The sequence below is a fragment of the Suricata suricatta genome, chromosome 12 (genome assembly GCF_006229205.1).
Source record: "Suricata suricatta isolate VVHF042 chromosome 12, meerkat_22Aug2017_6uvM2_HiC, whole genome shotgun sequence".
In the NCBI taxonomy this organism is placed as follows: Eukaryota; Metazoa; Chordata; class Mammalia; order Carnivora; family Herpestidae; genus Suricata; species Suricata suricatta.
The window spans coordinates 77,212,299-77,227,703 of NC_043711.1; the positions used below are offsets into that span (position 1 = coordinate 77,212,299).

The following is a 15,405-nucleotide window of genomic DNA, read 5'->3' on the forward strand; positions in this document are numbered from 1 at the left end:
GTGGAGCATAATGATAGACATGGGAATACATTTAGCAGGGCGGAGCATAATGAGTGGGGCATATGGAGTGGTGGGGCTGGGTAGTGAAAAGGCATCTGGGAGGAGTGGATGGGCTGGGATCAAAATGTGGGAATCCCCCAATGCCCACGCTGGAGGGCAGTATCTCATACGCCAGAGTGCGCATGAATCACCCAAAATGCTTCTAAAAAGTTTGTGAAGCTCTGCTGGAGACAGTCCCAGAGCACAGAGGTTTGGGAGGAGGGGAAGATGCCATGGAAATAATAGCTCAGGGAGATCAATTTGCCAACAGCGTGTAGGCCAGAGGCCGTGGGATAGGTTAGGATCCACGGGTATCCATCGGAAGACAGGAACCTTGAAGGTTCCCCCAAAGCAGCGACCTAGGTCCTTCTGAAAGGAAGCCGACCTTTAGCTGCGCCAAACCATCTCTCCTCTAGTTACATTGGAAGGAGGGAACCTCGGGCTCTGGACAGCTCCCCGCAGGCACTTTAGAGACCCTGTCAAGGCCAGCGAAATGGGGGAGGCGGATTGTTGTTACAGGACCACCCGGCAGAGCAGCTACTGTAACTCCTAAAGACCCTAGGGCCACGCCTCTTGCTCCCGGTCTCTGTGCAGGTGCTCACATTCCAACCCGCGACGCTGAGCTAGGCGCATCCCGCTGCCATGGCGACCGCTTCCATGGAGACCAGGAGCAGAGACTGCGGTCTCCCGGGGCTCATCCCGCGTGTCTTCTTTGTTCTGATGCTTAATCGGGCCGGCCCGGCTCCCAGGACGCCTTTCGAGTCCGCGCGAGAGCCCTTCCTCCGAGAAGGAGGGATAGGTTGGAAGAAGAAGAGGCAAAACCCCAAGGTCGCAGAGTGAGAAGGATGGTGGGTTCCTCAGCTCCCGAACTGGAGGACCTAGCGATGCCCATATCGATTGCCGATGCGGGGTTAGAAGCCTAGGGAGAAAGGCGACCTTCAGGTGCTCCACCTATCTCTGAGTCCCGCCTTACGGGTGCTCGAGGGGACAGAGCCCAGGGAAGCCTCCTTTCTAATTGGGTCCCAGGCGGGAGGTACCAACTCCACTGTTGAAGTTGGGACGCGGGCGGGGCCTATTCGAGACACTCCTCCTTCCCTTTCCGCCCTTTGCTGGTCCCTGGCCTCGGTTGGCAGCCTGGATCCCTTCATCGCGAGAACTCGCCGGGCCGTGATTAGGTGTGGGCTAGCCTGGCGCAGCAGCGGGCCCCTTGCACGTGATGCAGTGGCGCAACACCCGTTGGCGGTTCTCTGGCGTCCGGTTATTGGTCGGAAACGTCCTCGCCCCACCCCCTCGGTAGGCCAATGGACGGAGGCGGAGGCGTGCCGGTGGGGTGGGCGGCGGCGGCGCGAGGCTCCCTCCTCGTGCTCGGCGTTGAGCCCCCGCTGCCGCCGGGACCGCACTGCCGGGACCGCCACCGCCGCCGCTGCGGTCGACTGTGCCTGACTGGCCCCGGGGTGCGCCCTGCACGGTGAGACTACTCCTCTTCCTGCCACCTCCCGGTTCCGCCCCACTCGCCGAGATCCCCTCCCGGCCGAGCGCGGTCCTAGGCAGTTAGTGACTGGGACCCGACGGGGCTGGGGCGGCGGCTCCGCTGTCGGGCCACACCCGGGGTGCTCTCTGGCGCCTAAGCTGGGGAAATGTCAGCCCGGAGGCCGCGAATGATCGTTAGGTGGTGGAGACGGGATGTTTTCCGTTGCGCTTTCTCGAGGGGTACGTGTGACACAACGAGGGTCGGGGCGTAATGGTGTCAGCACCGTCAGCACACACACACCCCTTCCCCTATATCGTCACCGCCTTGCTGTGTGACCTTGGACCAGTAGCTTCTGAACCTCTCGTGCCTCTACATCTTCAGGGAGGAGGGCGGTGATAATCGGGCAGTGCGGGCTCCTGAGACTCCTGCGTCAGCAGAGGTGAGGGTGGGGAGGGTAGAGGATTATCTCTGAGGGACAGAGCTGCCACTTAGAAGCAGCCCGGGAGGGGTGTGATGGAGGGGGGACATCTAGCTGCATCTCTCCCCCAGGAAGCTGAGAAAGGGGTGGCGATGGGGCGCCACACCCACGGGGATGGAGGCCTGAGAAGATACTGGATCTTACACCCGGGCCCTGATGCCTTTGGGGGCTTGGCCAGCTCCCTCTCTGTCGTCACAGCAGGAGCGGTTTTATTTAGGTTCTGGACCAGGAGCCCTACTGGACTAAGAAGAGAATCCTTGGTTGTCTTTTCTCTTGAACCTTGGCATTGGGAAGTGGGGGTAGGGCATTTCTCTCCCCAGGTTGCTGAAGATCAGAGGCAAGAAGCTTCTACTTCTTGGGGCCTTCAGGGGCAGGCTCAGGGCAAGGCCTCGGTGGGCCAGGCAAGCTGGAGTTTAGAGGAGTCTAAGAACCCTCTAGCTGGGGCAGGGGGAAGGGGGCTTGAGGGAGACACAAGGGTGTGGGATGGTGGGGGTCTCTTCCCCAATTCACCCCTGGTTGTGTGAGAGAGAACACTATACTTACGCTTGCACTTTTGCTTGGTGGAGAGAGAAGGAAATGGAGTCACATCCAGACTGAGTTGCTGTAAAACTGCCACAACCGAACCTGACATCCAGCCTTGCCTTTCCAGGCTTTGTTGTAGGTGTGTGGTCCCCTCACTATGTGCCCAGTCCTATGTCAGGTTCTGGAATCACCAGGTCAGTGTCATCTCAATGGGCACTCTGTTTACAAGTTTGAGTTTTAAAACTTTTTTTTAATGTTTTATTTATTTTGATACAAAGAGAGACAGAGCATGAGAGGGTGAGGGGCAGAGAGAGAGAAGGAAACACAGAACCGGAAGCAGGCTCCAGGCTCTGAGCTAGCTGACAGCACAGAGCCTGATGCGGGGCTCGAACCCACAAACATGAGATCTGACCTGAGCCAAAGCCGGAGGCTTAACCGACTGAGCCACCCAGGTGCCCCTACAAGTTTGAGTTTTAATGAGAGGCTGGACAGTGCTTCTGCTGGGCTGAATGCTTAAGCCAAGGTTTAGCCGTGGGCTGGGGTGGGAGTGGGAGTGGGAGAGGTGGGGGGAGAGAGGAAGGTTGTGGAGTTCCTGGCTCAGAAAGACCTTGAACAGGCTGAGGATGGGGATGGAGGACTGAATGAGAAATGAGACCCCAAGAGTTTGGGGCCATGCCCCCAGCTACAAAGCAGAGGACTAGCTGGGGCTTGCCCTGTGATGCCTTGGATCTGAGGGCTGCTTCTGAGGCAGAAAGGTACAGGTGTGCAACTGTGGGATGGAGGGCAAGTGTGGCATATTCTGGAGCTCTATTTTGCCATGGACATATTGCTTTGGTCCTCTTTCCAGTCTGGAGCCTTGTCCCCCATCGGGGGACAGTCACGAGTAGCAGCTAGCACCCTGTTGGAAGGAGCCTAGGGGGCTGAGAACTGGGTTTCTGTGTAATTGTCCATTGTCCAACTGTTTGCTCACTTGCCGTGTCCCTGTACCTTCTCATGCCAGAGTTTCCCCTAGCCCTGGCTGAACCCTGCCCTGGATAGGGTAACCTCAAAGCAGCCTTTCTCTTTAAAGCTGAGAGGACCTCAGCTCTCTGTTTCCTGAAGAGAAGGTTCCTTCAGTTTCCCTGAGAGTAACTGAGAACCAGAGAGCCCCCGTAAGGCCCTTCTTCCAGCTTTCCAGTTCTCCCCATCCTGTGACTGTCCATGGTACCACCACCGGTGACCTGTTGACAGCTTATCTAATCTGGGGAGGGGGTCTTCTTGTTTTTTTTTTTTTTGTTGGGGTGGGGATATTTCTCAGAATATACATTCTTGGCATCTTCCTCTGGTTGAAGGGGACAGCAGACCTCAAGTCTGCTCTCTTGCAATCACTGGGGACCTGGCTGGCTTGGGAGTGGGGGGGGAGGGAGGCCCCTCAACCCTTGAGCTGTTTTCTGAGAAGGCTGATGTCCCTGGGGTCCAGCCTGAGGGCCATTCCAGGATTAACCTAAAGAGCCTCTCTACCAGCGCTCCCCTGAAATTGCTGTTGCTTCAGAAACCGGGCCTTTGGGGTTTGTTTTTGCAAAGATGGGGGTGGAATGGGGAATGCTATCGGAGCTTTAGGTACCAGCTGCACTAAACCCTCAGAGGAAGAGGTCACTGCTTATTCCTGTGTTACAAATGAGGAAAGTGAGGCAGAGAGACTTGAAGTAACTTCCCAAGCTGCCTGAATGTGAACCAGGACCGCTGGGCTTTGGAGCCCATGCCTCTGACCACGTCCCCTCTGTCTCTGTGGGGCTGTGCAGCTTGGGCCACATTCAGGAGGAGGCCTGGGGTTACGAGGGGGCCTAGCAGTTCCTGTGGACACAGCTGCAACAGGGGAAGCTAGATACCTTCTCCTCCTGCTTCTGATGAGGAATTGTGTTTGGATGAGAGTCTGGCTCCCAGGGGACAAAGACTGACAGGGCTCTCCGCTGAGAAAGGAGGCCTGCTTTTTCCAGCCTCCTCTGGGACCTTTAAGTCACTTGCCTTCCATCTCTGTGTCCTCATTGCCCAAGGGTTACCGGCATGCCTGAATGCCCACTCTGGGCAGTGCAGAGGGCATTCCATCTCAAGGGGAGCAACTAACTATGGCAAGGCTAGAATAATGCCCAGTGGGAGGCCAGTGCTCTGTGAGATGGGGGAGGGGAGTGCTCTCTAGGGCAAGGGTTGGCTAAGAGAGCAGGGTGAGTTCCTCTTTCTGAGAGCTTCCGGTGTAGAGTCCCTGTCCTTGACATGTCACATCTACCAAGAGGGTCCAGCCAAGGCCCACGCTTGGGTTCCCAGTAGTTTGGTCATTCATTCATTTAACAAATATAAACTGGACACAGTTGCTCCCTGCCAGGTGCTGGGCTGGGTCCTGGGGACAAAGAGTCTGGAAAAAACACAGTCCCTGCTCTGGTAAGGTGGAGAACATAAAATGATCCCAGAGGTGGGAAAGGGAATTCTTTTAAAGATTTTCAGGCTGATCATGGGACGGGAGTGCGTGGGATAGGATTGTGCTACCCTAAAAAAAAAGTCCTCTGGGGCTGAGACTGAGGGTAAAGTTTGGATGGGGGATGGGATTGTTCCAGGCAGGACGGAGGACCTGGACAAAGGCAGGCAGGCCACAGGGAGTGGGTTATTGGGAAAGACAGGAGGGGGCCCTGCATATACTGGGTTAAAGTGTTTGTGGAAGGAGTCTCTACAAACTCACCAGCCACTGGTTAAGATTTTCACCTGGGCCTCCGGGAAGCATCTTGGGAGATGGGGGGAGGGGAGGGGAACTTGCAGACATTGGGCTGTCATTCCTCTGTGGCTGCAGAGGTATGGCTGGAGCAGCCTCTACAGAAGATAGGAAGAGGGCCTGGTACCTTTGGGCTTGGCCATTTTTCACCTGTTCTGAGTCTATAGCTTTAGCAGATGGCTGGAATAGATAGGTTGGGGTCAGGCCTCTCTTTAAGTGCCAGGCTCTCTGGAGACGAGTTGAGCATTAGTCCAGGGCTAAGGGGCTGCCTTTCTGGGACTGACCCCAGAGTGGCCCTGGCCAGGGGCAGAGTACTCTGGGGAACTTTGGAGCTAGCTAGGGCAGGGTTGCGGGGAGGGCCTGGGACCTTGAGACCCAAGCCTTGCCCTTCACTGTACCTCCATAGGCTTGCCTCACATCTGAGCTGTTTACCCTGCCAATGAAGCACTTGGGGCTGGGTGGGCTTCTCTTGCACTGGGAAGTGGAAAAGGAGTTGAGGCCTGTTCCTGGGGTAGCTTGGTATCTAAGACCTCGAAGTGAAGTCATGTCCCCTACAGGCTCAGCCCCCAACTGTGAGGCCATCCTGTGGTTTCTCTTCATTCCCTAGATTAGCCAAGGTCATTCATGGGTTGCTCATCTCTAAATACTTCAGTGTGTATCTCTGAAAAATAAGGAATACATCTCTAGTGACACAATTCTATTATCTCAACAAGATCAGCTTTTATTTCTTAATGCCACCTCAGATCCAGTCCATTCACATTTTCCAGTTATCCCCCAAATATCCTTTCTTTGTAAGTAGTTAGAACCCCCTACCTCATTTATTTTTCTTCTTAAAATTGATGTGGTGGAAAAAACCAGGTCAGTTGTCCCACAGAGTATCCTGCCTTCTTAGTCTCTTTGTGTGTTAATTTAGAACAGCAGTTGGCAAAACTTTTTCTGTAAAGGGCCAGATAGTAAATATTTTAGACTTTGCAGGCCATGTGGTCTCTGTTGCAACTACTCAAAGTAGTTTTGCTTTCGTGCAGAAGCAGTTTTAGACAACATGTAAACAAAGGAGCACAGTTGTAGTCAAATAAAACTTTACAGAAAACAGGCAGCAGCCTCAGGCTACAGTTTGCCCATCCCCTATTTAGAACAACTGCGCCTCCTTTGTTTTTCTTTTCTTTCTTTTTAAAAAAAATTTTAAAACCTTTTAAAATGTTTTTTATTTATTTTTGAGAGACAGCGGAGGGTCAGAGAGAGAGGGAGATTCAGAATCCAAAGCAGGCTCCAGGCTCTGAGCTAGTTGTCAGCACAGAGCCCAATGCGGGGCTTGAACCTACGAACTGTGAGATCATGACCTAAGCTGAAGCCAGATGCTTAACTGACTGAGCCACCCAGGTGCCCCTTTTAAGAACTTTTTATGTTTATTTTTGAGAGAGAGAGAGAGAGAGAGAGAGAGAGAGACAGATAGACAGACAGACAGAGCATGAGTGGGGGAGGGGCGGGGAGAGAGGGAGACACCGGAATCTGAAGCAGGCTTCAGGCTCCGAACTGTCAGCACAGAGCCTGACTTGGGGCTCAAACTCACGAACCACGAGTTTATGACCTGAGCTGAGGTCTGGATGCTTAACCAACTGAGCCACTCAGAAACCCCTCTTTTCTTTTCTTTCTTTCTTTTTCTTTTTTTAAAGCTTATTTATTTTGAGACCAAGAGAGCCAGGGAGGCAGGGGTGGGAGTTAATCCCGTCAGTGCAGAACCTCCTGTGGGGCTTGAACTCATGAAGTAGGAGATCACAACCTGAGCCGAAATCGAGACGCTCAAACGACTGAGCCACCCAGGCGCCCCTCTCCTTTATTTTTCTTGCACTTTGAGGGGATAAAAACAAAATGACACGTGAATTTTCCTGCAGAATATTCTGACTTCTGGGTTTGCTTCTTTGCTTTCTCATGGAGTCATTCAACATGTGCACTTTCAATTAGCATTTTCAATTAGCAACAAGTTAGAGCTCAGGGCTTCTTTAGATCCAGGTTAGACATTCTGGGCAGGACCCCCTTGTCCGTGATGCTGTGACTTCATTGCTGTCTTGCATCAGGAAACATCCGTGTGTCAGGTTGTCCCACTGTGAGTGAGGGGAGATTGACCAGTGTATGACTGGCTGACAGGACATCCCGCCATGCAAACTCGTGTCATCCCCCTTCCGAACCCCAGCCATCCATCGGTGGCACGGGGGCATCTGTGAGCATCTACATCTGTCACCCTTTGCCCTCCTGGTTGAGGACCCCCTGCCTCCAGGATTTGTTTCTTTGGTACTTGCTTGGCATTTGGCCATTCCTTTGTTATTTAATAGTGAGAATTCTTCTGTGAAGAAGAGCCTTCCTTTAACCACTGGGACAATTTGGTTACATGAAAGGCTAAGGAACAGGCTGAATTATTTCCCTTTATTGCCAATTTTCTGAGTAAAGAGGGCCTTGCTACTGTCAGTGGTGACAAATGAGGGTTCGGGTTTGTTTATTTTGCTTTCTTCCTTTTTTGTAATCTCTGTGAATGCTCCAGTTTTATGTATCCCATCTGTTTCCATCAGTTGCCCTCATTATTCTTTTTGATGCTTAGATGGTCCCAGCTCAGCCCATCAGAGGCCAGCCTGCTCACACAGGCTTCCTGAGGGTGCCTCCCGCTGCCTCTGCCCTCAGGCTGCCCCAGGGGAGCTGAGCTAGGAGGGTGGTGCAGAGAATCAGGCCAGAGGCCGAATGGTGCGTCACAATGGGACAACCCCTACACAGGGCATCTGTTGGGCATATGGCACTGACCTGTCACAGAGGGAATCTCCTAGGACCCATCTTATGTGGGCCCCTGTTCTTCCTCTTTTTTAAGCATCTTATTGACTCTGACCTGGACCCAGCTGCACTGGGTGTGTAACCTGAATAATGTGGCATCTGGCTGCAGAAGGGTCTAGCCCTTGGGGTCACCAGCATGAAAACTAGCCTCTAAAATGTGCCAATGATATCCTCTTCCTTTTCAGGCTGCCCCTCCTGCCATCCTCAGGTGGATTGGGTACAAGTCCCATAGTGATGCTTTGGCACTGAGAAGCCACAGCTCAGCACATGCTGGTGGAGCTCTGGGTCCATAGGGCATCAGGCAGGGGTGAGGGCTCTTGGGGAATGTGAGGAGTGGCATAGCAGAAGCCCTCCATGCTAGAGGGTGCTGGCACCCGTTGGGCTGTTGAGAGCAGCTGGGTGTTGGGTTTTAGTGTCTTCCCTAAAGAGAGATCTCTGCTTTCCCCCAGCCGCGGGCCCATGGGTGGCCCTGACCGCTGCCCTCCCCACTCTCCACTCTTCAGGCCCCTGCTGGTGTCCCTGGAGCATGGGAGGCTGCTGCGCTTGAGCGGAGGTGGAGGCGTCTGGCTGGAGCTGCGAGTCTTACCCTGTGGTAGGGAGGACATCCATGGCTGCAGCCAACAAGGGTGAGTGCCTCCCTAGCTTGGCAGATTTGCACAAGCCTCCCTGGGGACCCTGGCAGAAGAGGTATTGTTGCTTGTGGGGCCTGCATTGTGTGTGTGTGAATTACATCAGTGTAATTATACCAGTGTTTGTGCTGCATCTCGGAGCTCATCCAAGTGCTAGCAGGGGACCTGAGGGCTCTTGCTGACTCCCTGGTGTGCTGGTTTATGGAAGTGTGTGCCTTCACGGCCCTGTTTCAGCCAGGCTATTCCACTGTGGAGGTTGAGGTAGGGCATTAGGACCTGAGGGTGAGCACGGAGGCTGACAAGGTAGGTGGGGCTACAGGAAGCAACAGAATGGAATTTGAGTTTCATTTGTGGTTGAGAGGGCTCACTGGGTTTTAGGTGAGGGAGTCCAGGTAAAATTGGAGAGTCAGTTCTGGGGGTCTCAGCAGGGAATGTGGAAGTGCCAGGCTGCCCCCTCCAGCTTCCTGAGCCTCCAGTGAGTGTCCAGGAACCCAGGCCAGGTCTGGCCCAGCCCCTCCCATCAAAAGGACTCTGGGCAGGGCTCCTGGGAGGTAGAAGGGCTGTGTCTATGGGCCAGAGAGGATTGGGGTCCTGCTTATGGCAAGATAGGTTTCCCCAAGCCCAGGTGCTCAGCCCAGCTCCAACTACTCTGCCCATCTCAACTCCTGCCTCCTGGCCTTGGAGAACCAGACACAGCTAGGGACAGCTGAGGGCCTTGTGTGTTTTTGGGCAGGGGGTTGTTAAGTAGAGGAGGGAAGGATGTCTCTGGGAGGGGTCTGAGATGCTCCCCTGGATTCTTCCATGTTTCTGGCTTGTGATCAGTGATGGAATTTAGAGGCAACTGCAGCCTCTTTTAGGTGGGCTCAGTGTGGCATTTGGCCCCTTTTGTTTCTCTCATCCCCAGAAAGGTCCCATAGAGCCTATTCATGTCCCTGCCCCTCTCCTCTCAGGTTGGGGTTCATCAGGAGGGGCCTTGGCACTGACAGACCTAGAGGAGAAGATTCCAGAGATGGGGAGCTTGGCATTGTGAAGTAGAGCACTGTGCAGGGTACCCAAGCCTGGGGCTGAGTCTGCACTACCAGGGGCTTGCTAAGAGTCTGGAGGACTGTCTCTTCTGGTCTCTGTCATCAACCTCATCCCGTCTAAGGAAGGGGTCGTACTAGCCAATCCCTGACTCCCATTGTCACATTCTCAGGGTGCTTATATTTTGTGGGAAGACTGAGTAGGTGGGCAGCCTTAACCTTCATGACCCCTAGTGTTCAGTAGGATGTGGCCTGGCCCTGAAAGTAGTCCCGCCAGTGGGTGCTGTATGATGTCAATAGCAGTAGCCAGCAGGTTGGCCAGGGTATGACAAGAGGGAATAGTTTCCTGGCGATAGAGGAAGCCAGCAGCCGCTGGAGCCCTCCCACTCTCTTCCTAGGCAACAAGCCCAGAGTCCGGAGTATCCGCTTTGCGGCAGGCCATGATGCAGAAGGCTCCCAGAGCCATGTCCACTTTGATGAGAAGCTTCGTGACTCCGTGGTCATGGTCACCCAGGAGAGCGACAGCAGCTTTCTGGTCAAGGTATGTGCACACCTCCCCCCATCATCTGCCTTACTCCCTCTACCCCCTCCCTGGCCCTGCCTGGCTTCCTGGACCTGTCTGTTCTATTTCCTCTAAGCTGGCTTCACAGCTACATCTTTGTCCCTTTGTCCCTTCCTGGGCCTTGGTTTCCCTATCTAAAGTGGGAGGTGGTGAGATTGCAGTGATGAATGAGTTCGAGCATGTTACTCGAACGAAGGGAACAGACCTCTGTTCTTAGTGTCACCCCAACAACGTCAGGGCAAGGTGGTGTCAGGGCTTGAGGTGCCGCAGGCCTGGGTTCAGGTCCAGGCCTGCTATTCTGTCTCTGTGACCTTGGGCAGGTCACCTCAGTTTCCTCTTCTCTGAAATGAAGACAGTTCATGCCCCAGAGAGTTAGTGCGAGAATGAAATGAAAGAATGTATGTATGTCACAAAAGTATGAGGCTAATTTTGCTGATAACAAGGTGTGACTTTATTTCTCTTCTCGCCAAACCTCTGGCTGATCTAGGCTCTTCATGGTATTAGTGTTTACTTAGCACCCCCATGTTTTCTTTTATTTTTTAATGTTTTTTTTTTTTTTTTGAGAGACAGAGACAGCGCGAAGAAGGGAGGGTCAGAGAGAGAGGGAGACACAGAATCTGAAGCAGGCTCCAGGCTCTGAGCTGTCAGCACAGAGCCCAATGCGGGGTTCAAACCCATGAACTGTGAGATCATGACCTGAGCCGAAGCCGGACGCTTAACTGACTGAGCCACCCAGACGCCCCACCCCCGCCACGTTTTCTGAGTGGAGCATCTACCTCTTTTAGCAGTCACACCTCACATACCTCCAGTGTGGTTTCTCCAACTGTTGGGGCACTGTCAGATCCCACGTGCACTTGGAAGGGGCGGGAAAAGTGTCTGGGGCGGGGGGGTGGGGGGAGATTATGAGGAAACAGGGAATGAGACCCTCAGGGTGGACACTTAGCCAGGGCTCTCAAGTTGACCAGGAATGCCCTGGCAAGGGGAGGGCATCTGGTCCATCAAGACGACCTTCCTGAGGGGCACCAGGGTGGCTCAGTTGGTTAAGCGTCCGACTTCGGCTTAGGTCATGATCTCACGGTTTGTGGGTTCGAGCCCCATGTTGGGCTTTGCGCTGACAGCTCAGAGCCTGGAGACTGTCTTTGGATTCTGTGTCTCCCTTTCTCTCTAGCTCTCCCCTGCTCACAGTCTTTCTCTCTCAAAAAAATAAAACAAACAAACAAACAAACAAAAAAAGATGACTGCCCTGAGGAGGGGCCCAGATCCATCATTTTCTGCCCAAATGTATAATCTTTGCTCTTTTCCTACAGCTGATAACTTCCTCAAGGGAATAAACAGAATGAAACAAAACTTTAGGGAATAGGAATAACTCCCTTTCCCCCCACCTCCCCATTGCAAAATCCACTGATGTCTATTAGAGAAATTTTGGAAGCTAGAGAAAACTATAGAGAAATTTAAAAGCACACACAATCATACTAACTAGACAATGACAGTTGATTTTTGGTGTGTCATTTCAGCCTTTGTTTTTTTCTTTTTTCTTTGCTCGTTCACAAAAACAAAAAGCTGGCATCATAGCAGACAGTTTTTTGCTTGTTTGTGTTATGAACCGTTTCCTGTCTATGTCAGTAAATAATAATAATTTGTCATGAGATTTTACAACTGCCTGGTATTCCATAAAATTTATCATCGATTTAGCTGGTTCACTATTCCTGGTGTTACGAATGTTTCTATTTTTTACTGTTATAAATGGGGCAGCGAGGAGTAGTTTTTGCACATTTCTGAGATTTCCCCTGGAAAATTCTGCAGTTGGTGCAGCTGGGCCTCAGGGTCACCATTGGCGGGATAGCCAGAAATCGTTCTTGAGAAGTGTACCCTCCACCTACAGAGTGTGGAAGCGACATGGACTGAGCTCTATCATCCAGTGATGTCCGCCTGTCCCATCGAAGGGCCAGATGCTTCACGCAGCCAGTCCTTGTAACAAGCCCCAGGAACAGAGCTGTGCAGCCCTTGAAACTAGGCATGCCAGTCTGTGTGCACGTACCCCGTGCCTCCTGGACTGCCCTCTGGCCAGCCTACCTGCTCAGCGGCCACCCTGGCTTGGGGCCCTTCACATGACTGGACTTATCCATGGTTGGCATCTGTCCCAGGGGGCACTGGTTGCCAGTAACTGTGTATGAACAACCGAGATGGCTTGGGTCCTGAGCGGAGGCTTTGGGCACTCTGAGTCTTTGAGTGGCCAGGAAGGCATCCACATTCAGGTTCCAGCAGGGTTCAGCAGCTGGTGCCCCTGGTCTCGTGTCTGTTTTTCTAATTCTGTCCCGTCCTTTGTCCTGTGCAGTGTGCGTGCTGCCCACTGTCTCCACAGGAGTGGCTAAAGGACCAGTGTCCTTGACTCCAGCCTGTTGGCTCTTGGCAGGTGCTGGTAGTAGTGGGGGCAGGTGAATGGCCTACAACGTGGGGCTTTGAGATAGCTTTCCCTTGTGGGCAATGGCTGGTGCCTTGCTATGTGCCACACGTGGCAGGAGTGGCTAAGAGGCCTAGGGAGAGTCTTACCCTGGCCACACTGCCTGGCTTCCATTTCCTTGTCTATTAAGTGGGCCACCATTTGCTGTGGGGCCCACAAAACAGGTACTGAGTAACAAGCTGAGGGGATGAGGTCCTCAGGCGAAGTGCTAGATTGGCGGAAGTAGTTAGATCCCCTCTGGGATTCCTGCAGCAGCTGGTGCAGGTGTCCACAGGATCCTAGGTGGCAGGAGCTGGGTGGGCCCTTGGGGAGGCTGAGAGTGACTATGTGCCTCCCCCTCCCCACCTTCCTGCTACAGGTTGGCTTCCTGAAGATCTTGCACAGGTATGAGATTACCTTCACTCTGCCCCCGGTGCACAGGCTGAGCAAGGACCTCCGAGAAGCACCTGTTCCCAGCCTACACCTCAAGCTCCTCAGCGTCATGCCCATCCCAGAAGGTGTGTGCCCTGCTCAGGGTGTTGGAGGCCCACCCTCCTCCAGCAAGGGCTGGATGTGACCAGAGGGAGAGCATGGGGTGCTTACCCCTGTTCTAGGGTAGATGGGCAGTTCAGCAGTTGGGGGACAGGATGCCTCTTTATGGGCTTGCAGTGTGGCATCTCGGCAGGTCCCATGCCCCAGGCCTTGCTCCCTGGCCAGGAGTCCGTGGGCTCACACTATTGGCCTGTGCATCACCTGATAGTCCCTCAGTGCAGTGATGGAGCAGCTGGCTCTGGGCCTCCAGCTCTCCCTCTTGTTTGCCCTTCAAGAAAAATCTGCCAGAGCCCCAGGGACCCTGGGCAGCAACCTCCTAGCACCCAGCAGTCACAGGCTTTGGACTTGGAGTGCTTCTCCCTACCCTACAGTTTCAGGCCCTCTCCTGCCAGCCAGAGGCTAGGATGTCAGTTTCACTGTACACTCACACCCTTTCAGTTTCATGTCCCCCCTACTCCCTCCTCATGACTTTGCCCTTAAGTGGATTGAGTGAGCTCCCTCAGGCCTTTACCTCTTGCCACCCAATCTGCTCAGGGCTTACCCATCCCTCTTTCCCCATCACCCCCTCTCCCTGCCTGCCATTTTGGGGAATCAGCGGGCCCTCCTCCTGGAAGCCTAGTTTGACCCTTGGAGCTGTAACAGTATTGTCCAGAGGCTGGAAACACATAGACGTCACTGAAGAGTAGGAAGTTCCCAAGGCCTGTGTGCCCAGCCCTGGCGGAACAGGTCCAGGGCCATCCTTACTCCTTAGGAGGAGGTGGCCAGTCTTGGTGGCAGGTTGAAGCCAGTGAATGCTGAGGGGTGGGGACAGGAGGCCACAGAGATGCTGATTGTCTGGGCAGGTTACAGCATCAAGTGTGAATATTCGGCACACAAGGAAGGCGTCCTCAAAGAGGAGATGCTTCTAGCCTGTGAAGGTGGCACGGGCACCTGCGTGCGAGTGACAGTGCAGGCACGAGTCATGGGTGAGCATATGAGCCTTGGGTCTGGCTAGAGGAGGGAGGTGGCAGCTTGACTGCAAGGGATTTCTGCCCTCCCCATCTGTAAAAGGGGTCCTTGCTCTGGCCTGGGGTTCCTGGGTGCCTTTCTCCCCAGCCCCCCTCCCCTTCGAAGAGCCCAGAGGGAAGGTGGAGGGGAGTCTACTGGAGTGGGTGGGGCCAGGGAACCAGCCTGGCATCCTGATTTGTTGCCTGCCTTGCAGACCGACACCACGGCACACCCATGCTGCTTGATGGGGTCAAGTGTGTGGGTGCTGAGCTAGAATACGACTCAGAGCACAGCGACTGGCACGGCTTTGACTGAGGCCTGTGGCCCTGCGCGCCTTAGGGCCCCATAGCCTTAAACCCCACCTTATCCTCCCGAATGCTGTGTCATGGTGTGGCTTCCTCACCCCTCCCTGGGGTGGGTGTGGGTGTGGGGTGTCCAGGGGCCTCTCACCTCTGCCTTCATTGTGCCACCTCCCTGCCTCTCCTGTGTCCTCCTCTCCCACTTCCTCCTCTCTGTGTGCCTCAGTCTCCTGCCAGAAGAAATGGGTTGAGCCCCCAAGGAGGCTATCTGAGGAGGGAGAAGAAATGGGTTGAGCCCCCAAGGAGGCTATCTGAGGAGGGAGGGGGAGTCTGGGGTGGGTTCTACCCACCCCCCACCCCAAGTCATAGGGGCTGCAGCCAGGGCTTGGGAGAGGAGGGAGCTGGCTCTGTGATGTCGCCATTATTGCTGCTGCTGCTGTCTGGCTTTTGCCCTCCCCTGCCCTCTCCCTCTTTCCTACGGCTGTCCATGCTGAGTAGGAGGGAGGTGCAGCCCAAGCCCTAACCCCCAGGTCTATGTTACTTGGTTTTTAAAGGATTGGTTGAGATAAAACCCGAAAGAAATAAAACTTTCAGTGGACATCAGAGGCCAGCTAGTGTTTGTTTTCCATCACTTTGAGAATGCCAAATCCTTCGCAGATGAGTTAAGGAACAGCTCTGGTTGTGTTCATTCTTTTAGGAGGCAAGGGCACTCCATGATATTATAGCACCTAGCTCCAAAGAAGTATGCACGAGTTAGGCCTGGGAATAGTTGACAAGGGTTTGGCTGGGGAGGGGTCTTATTTCTAAGCCAGAGAGAGAGAGGTCTTAGGGGAACTTCTGTTTGGGA

The 15,405-nt window shown here is 53.9% G+C and overlaps 1 protein-coding gene across 5 annotated transcripts; it reads left to right on the top strand.

The window, feature by feature from the left end:
* The first annotated feature begins 1,351 nt into the window (after positions 1 to 1,351).
* On the top strand, positions 1,352 to 15,163 carry C12H20orf27 (chromosome 12 C20orf27 homolog). Of its 5 annotated transcripts, none has more exons than XM_029916269.1 (6): positions 1,352 to 1,507; positions 8,517 to 8,693; positions 10,117 to 10,259; positions 13,100 to 13,238; positions 14,115 to 14,237; positions 14,474 to 15,163. In XM_029916269.1, exons 2-6 carry the CDS (start codon positions 8,675 to 8,677, stop codon positions 14,572 to 14,574), a joined length of 525 nt encoding a protein of 174 aa, XP_029772129.1. In that variant the 5' UTR covers positions 1,352 to 1,507; positions 8,517 to 8,674; the 3' UTR covers positions 14,575 to 15,163. The 5 variants fall into 5 exon arrangements, with proteins under 5 accessions (XP_029772129.1, XP_029772128.1, XP_029772132.1 ...); XM_029916268.1 differs by having other exon boundaries at positions 8,571 to 8,693; XM_029916272.1 differs by lacking the exon at positions 1,352 to 1,507 and adding an exon at positions 1,729 to 1,749 and having other exon boundaries at positions 8,571 to 8,693.
* The last annotated feature ends 242 nt before the right edge of the window (positions 15,164 to 15,405 follow it).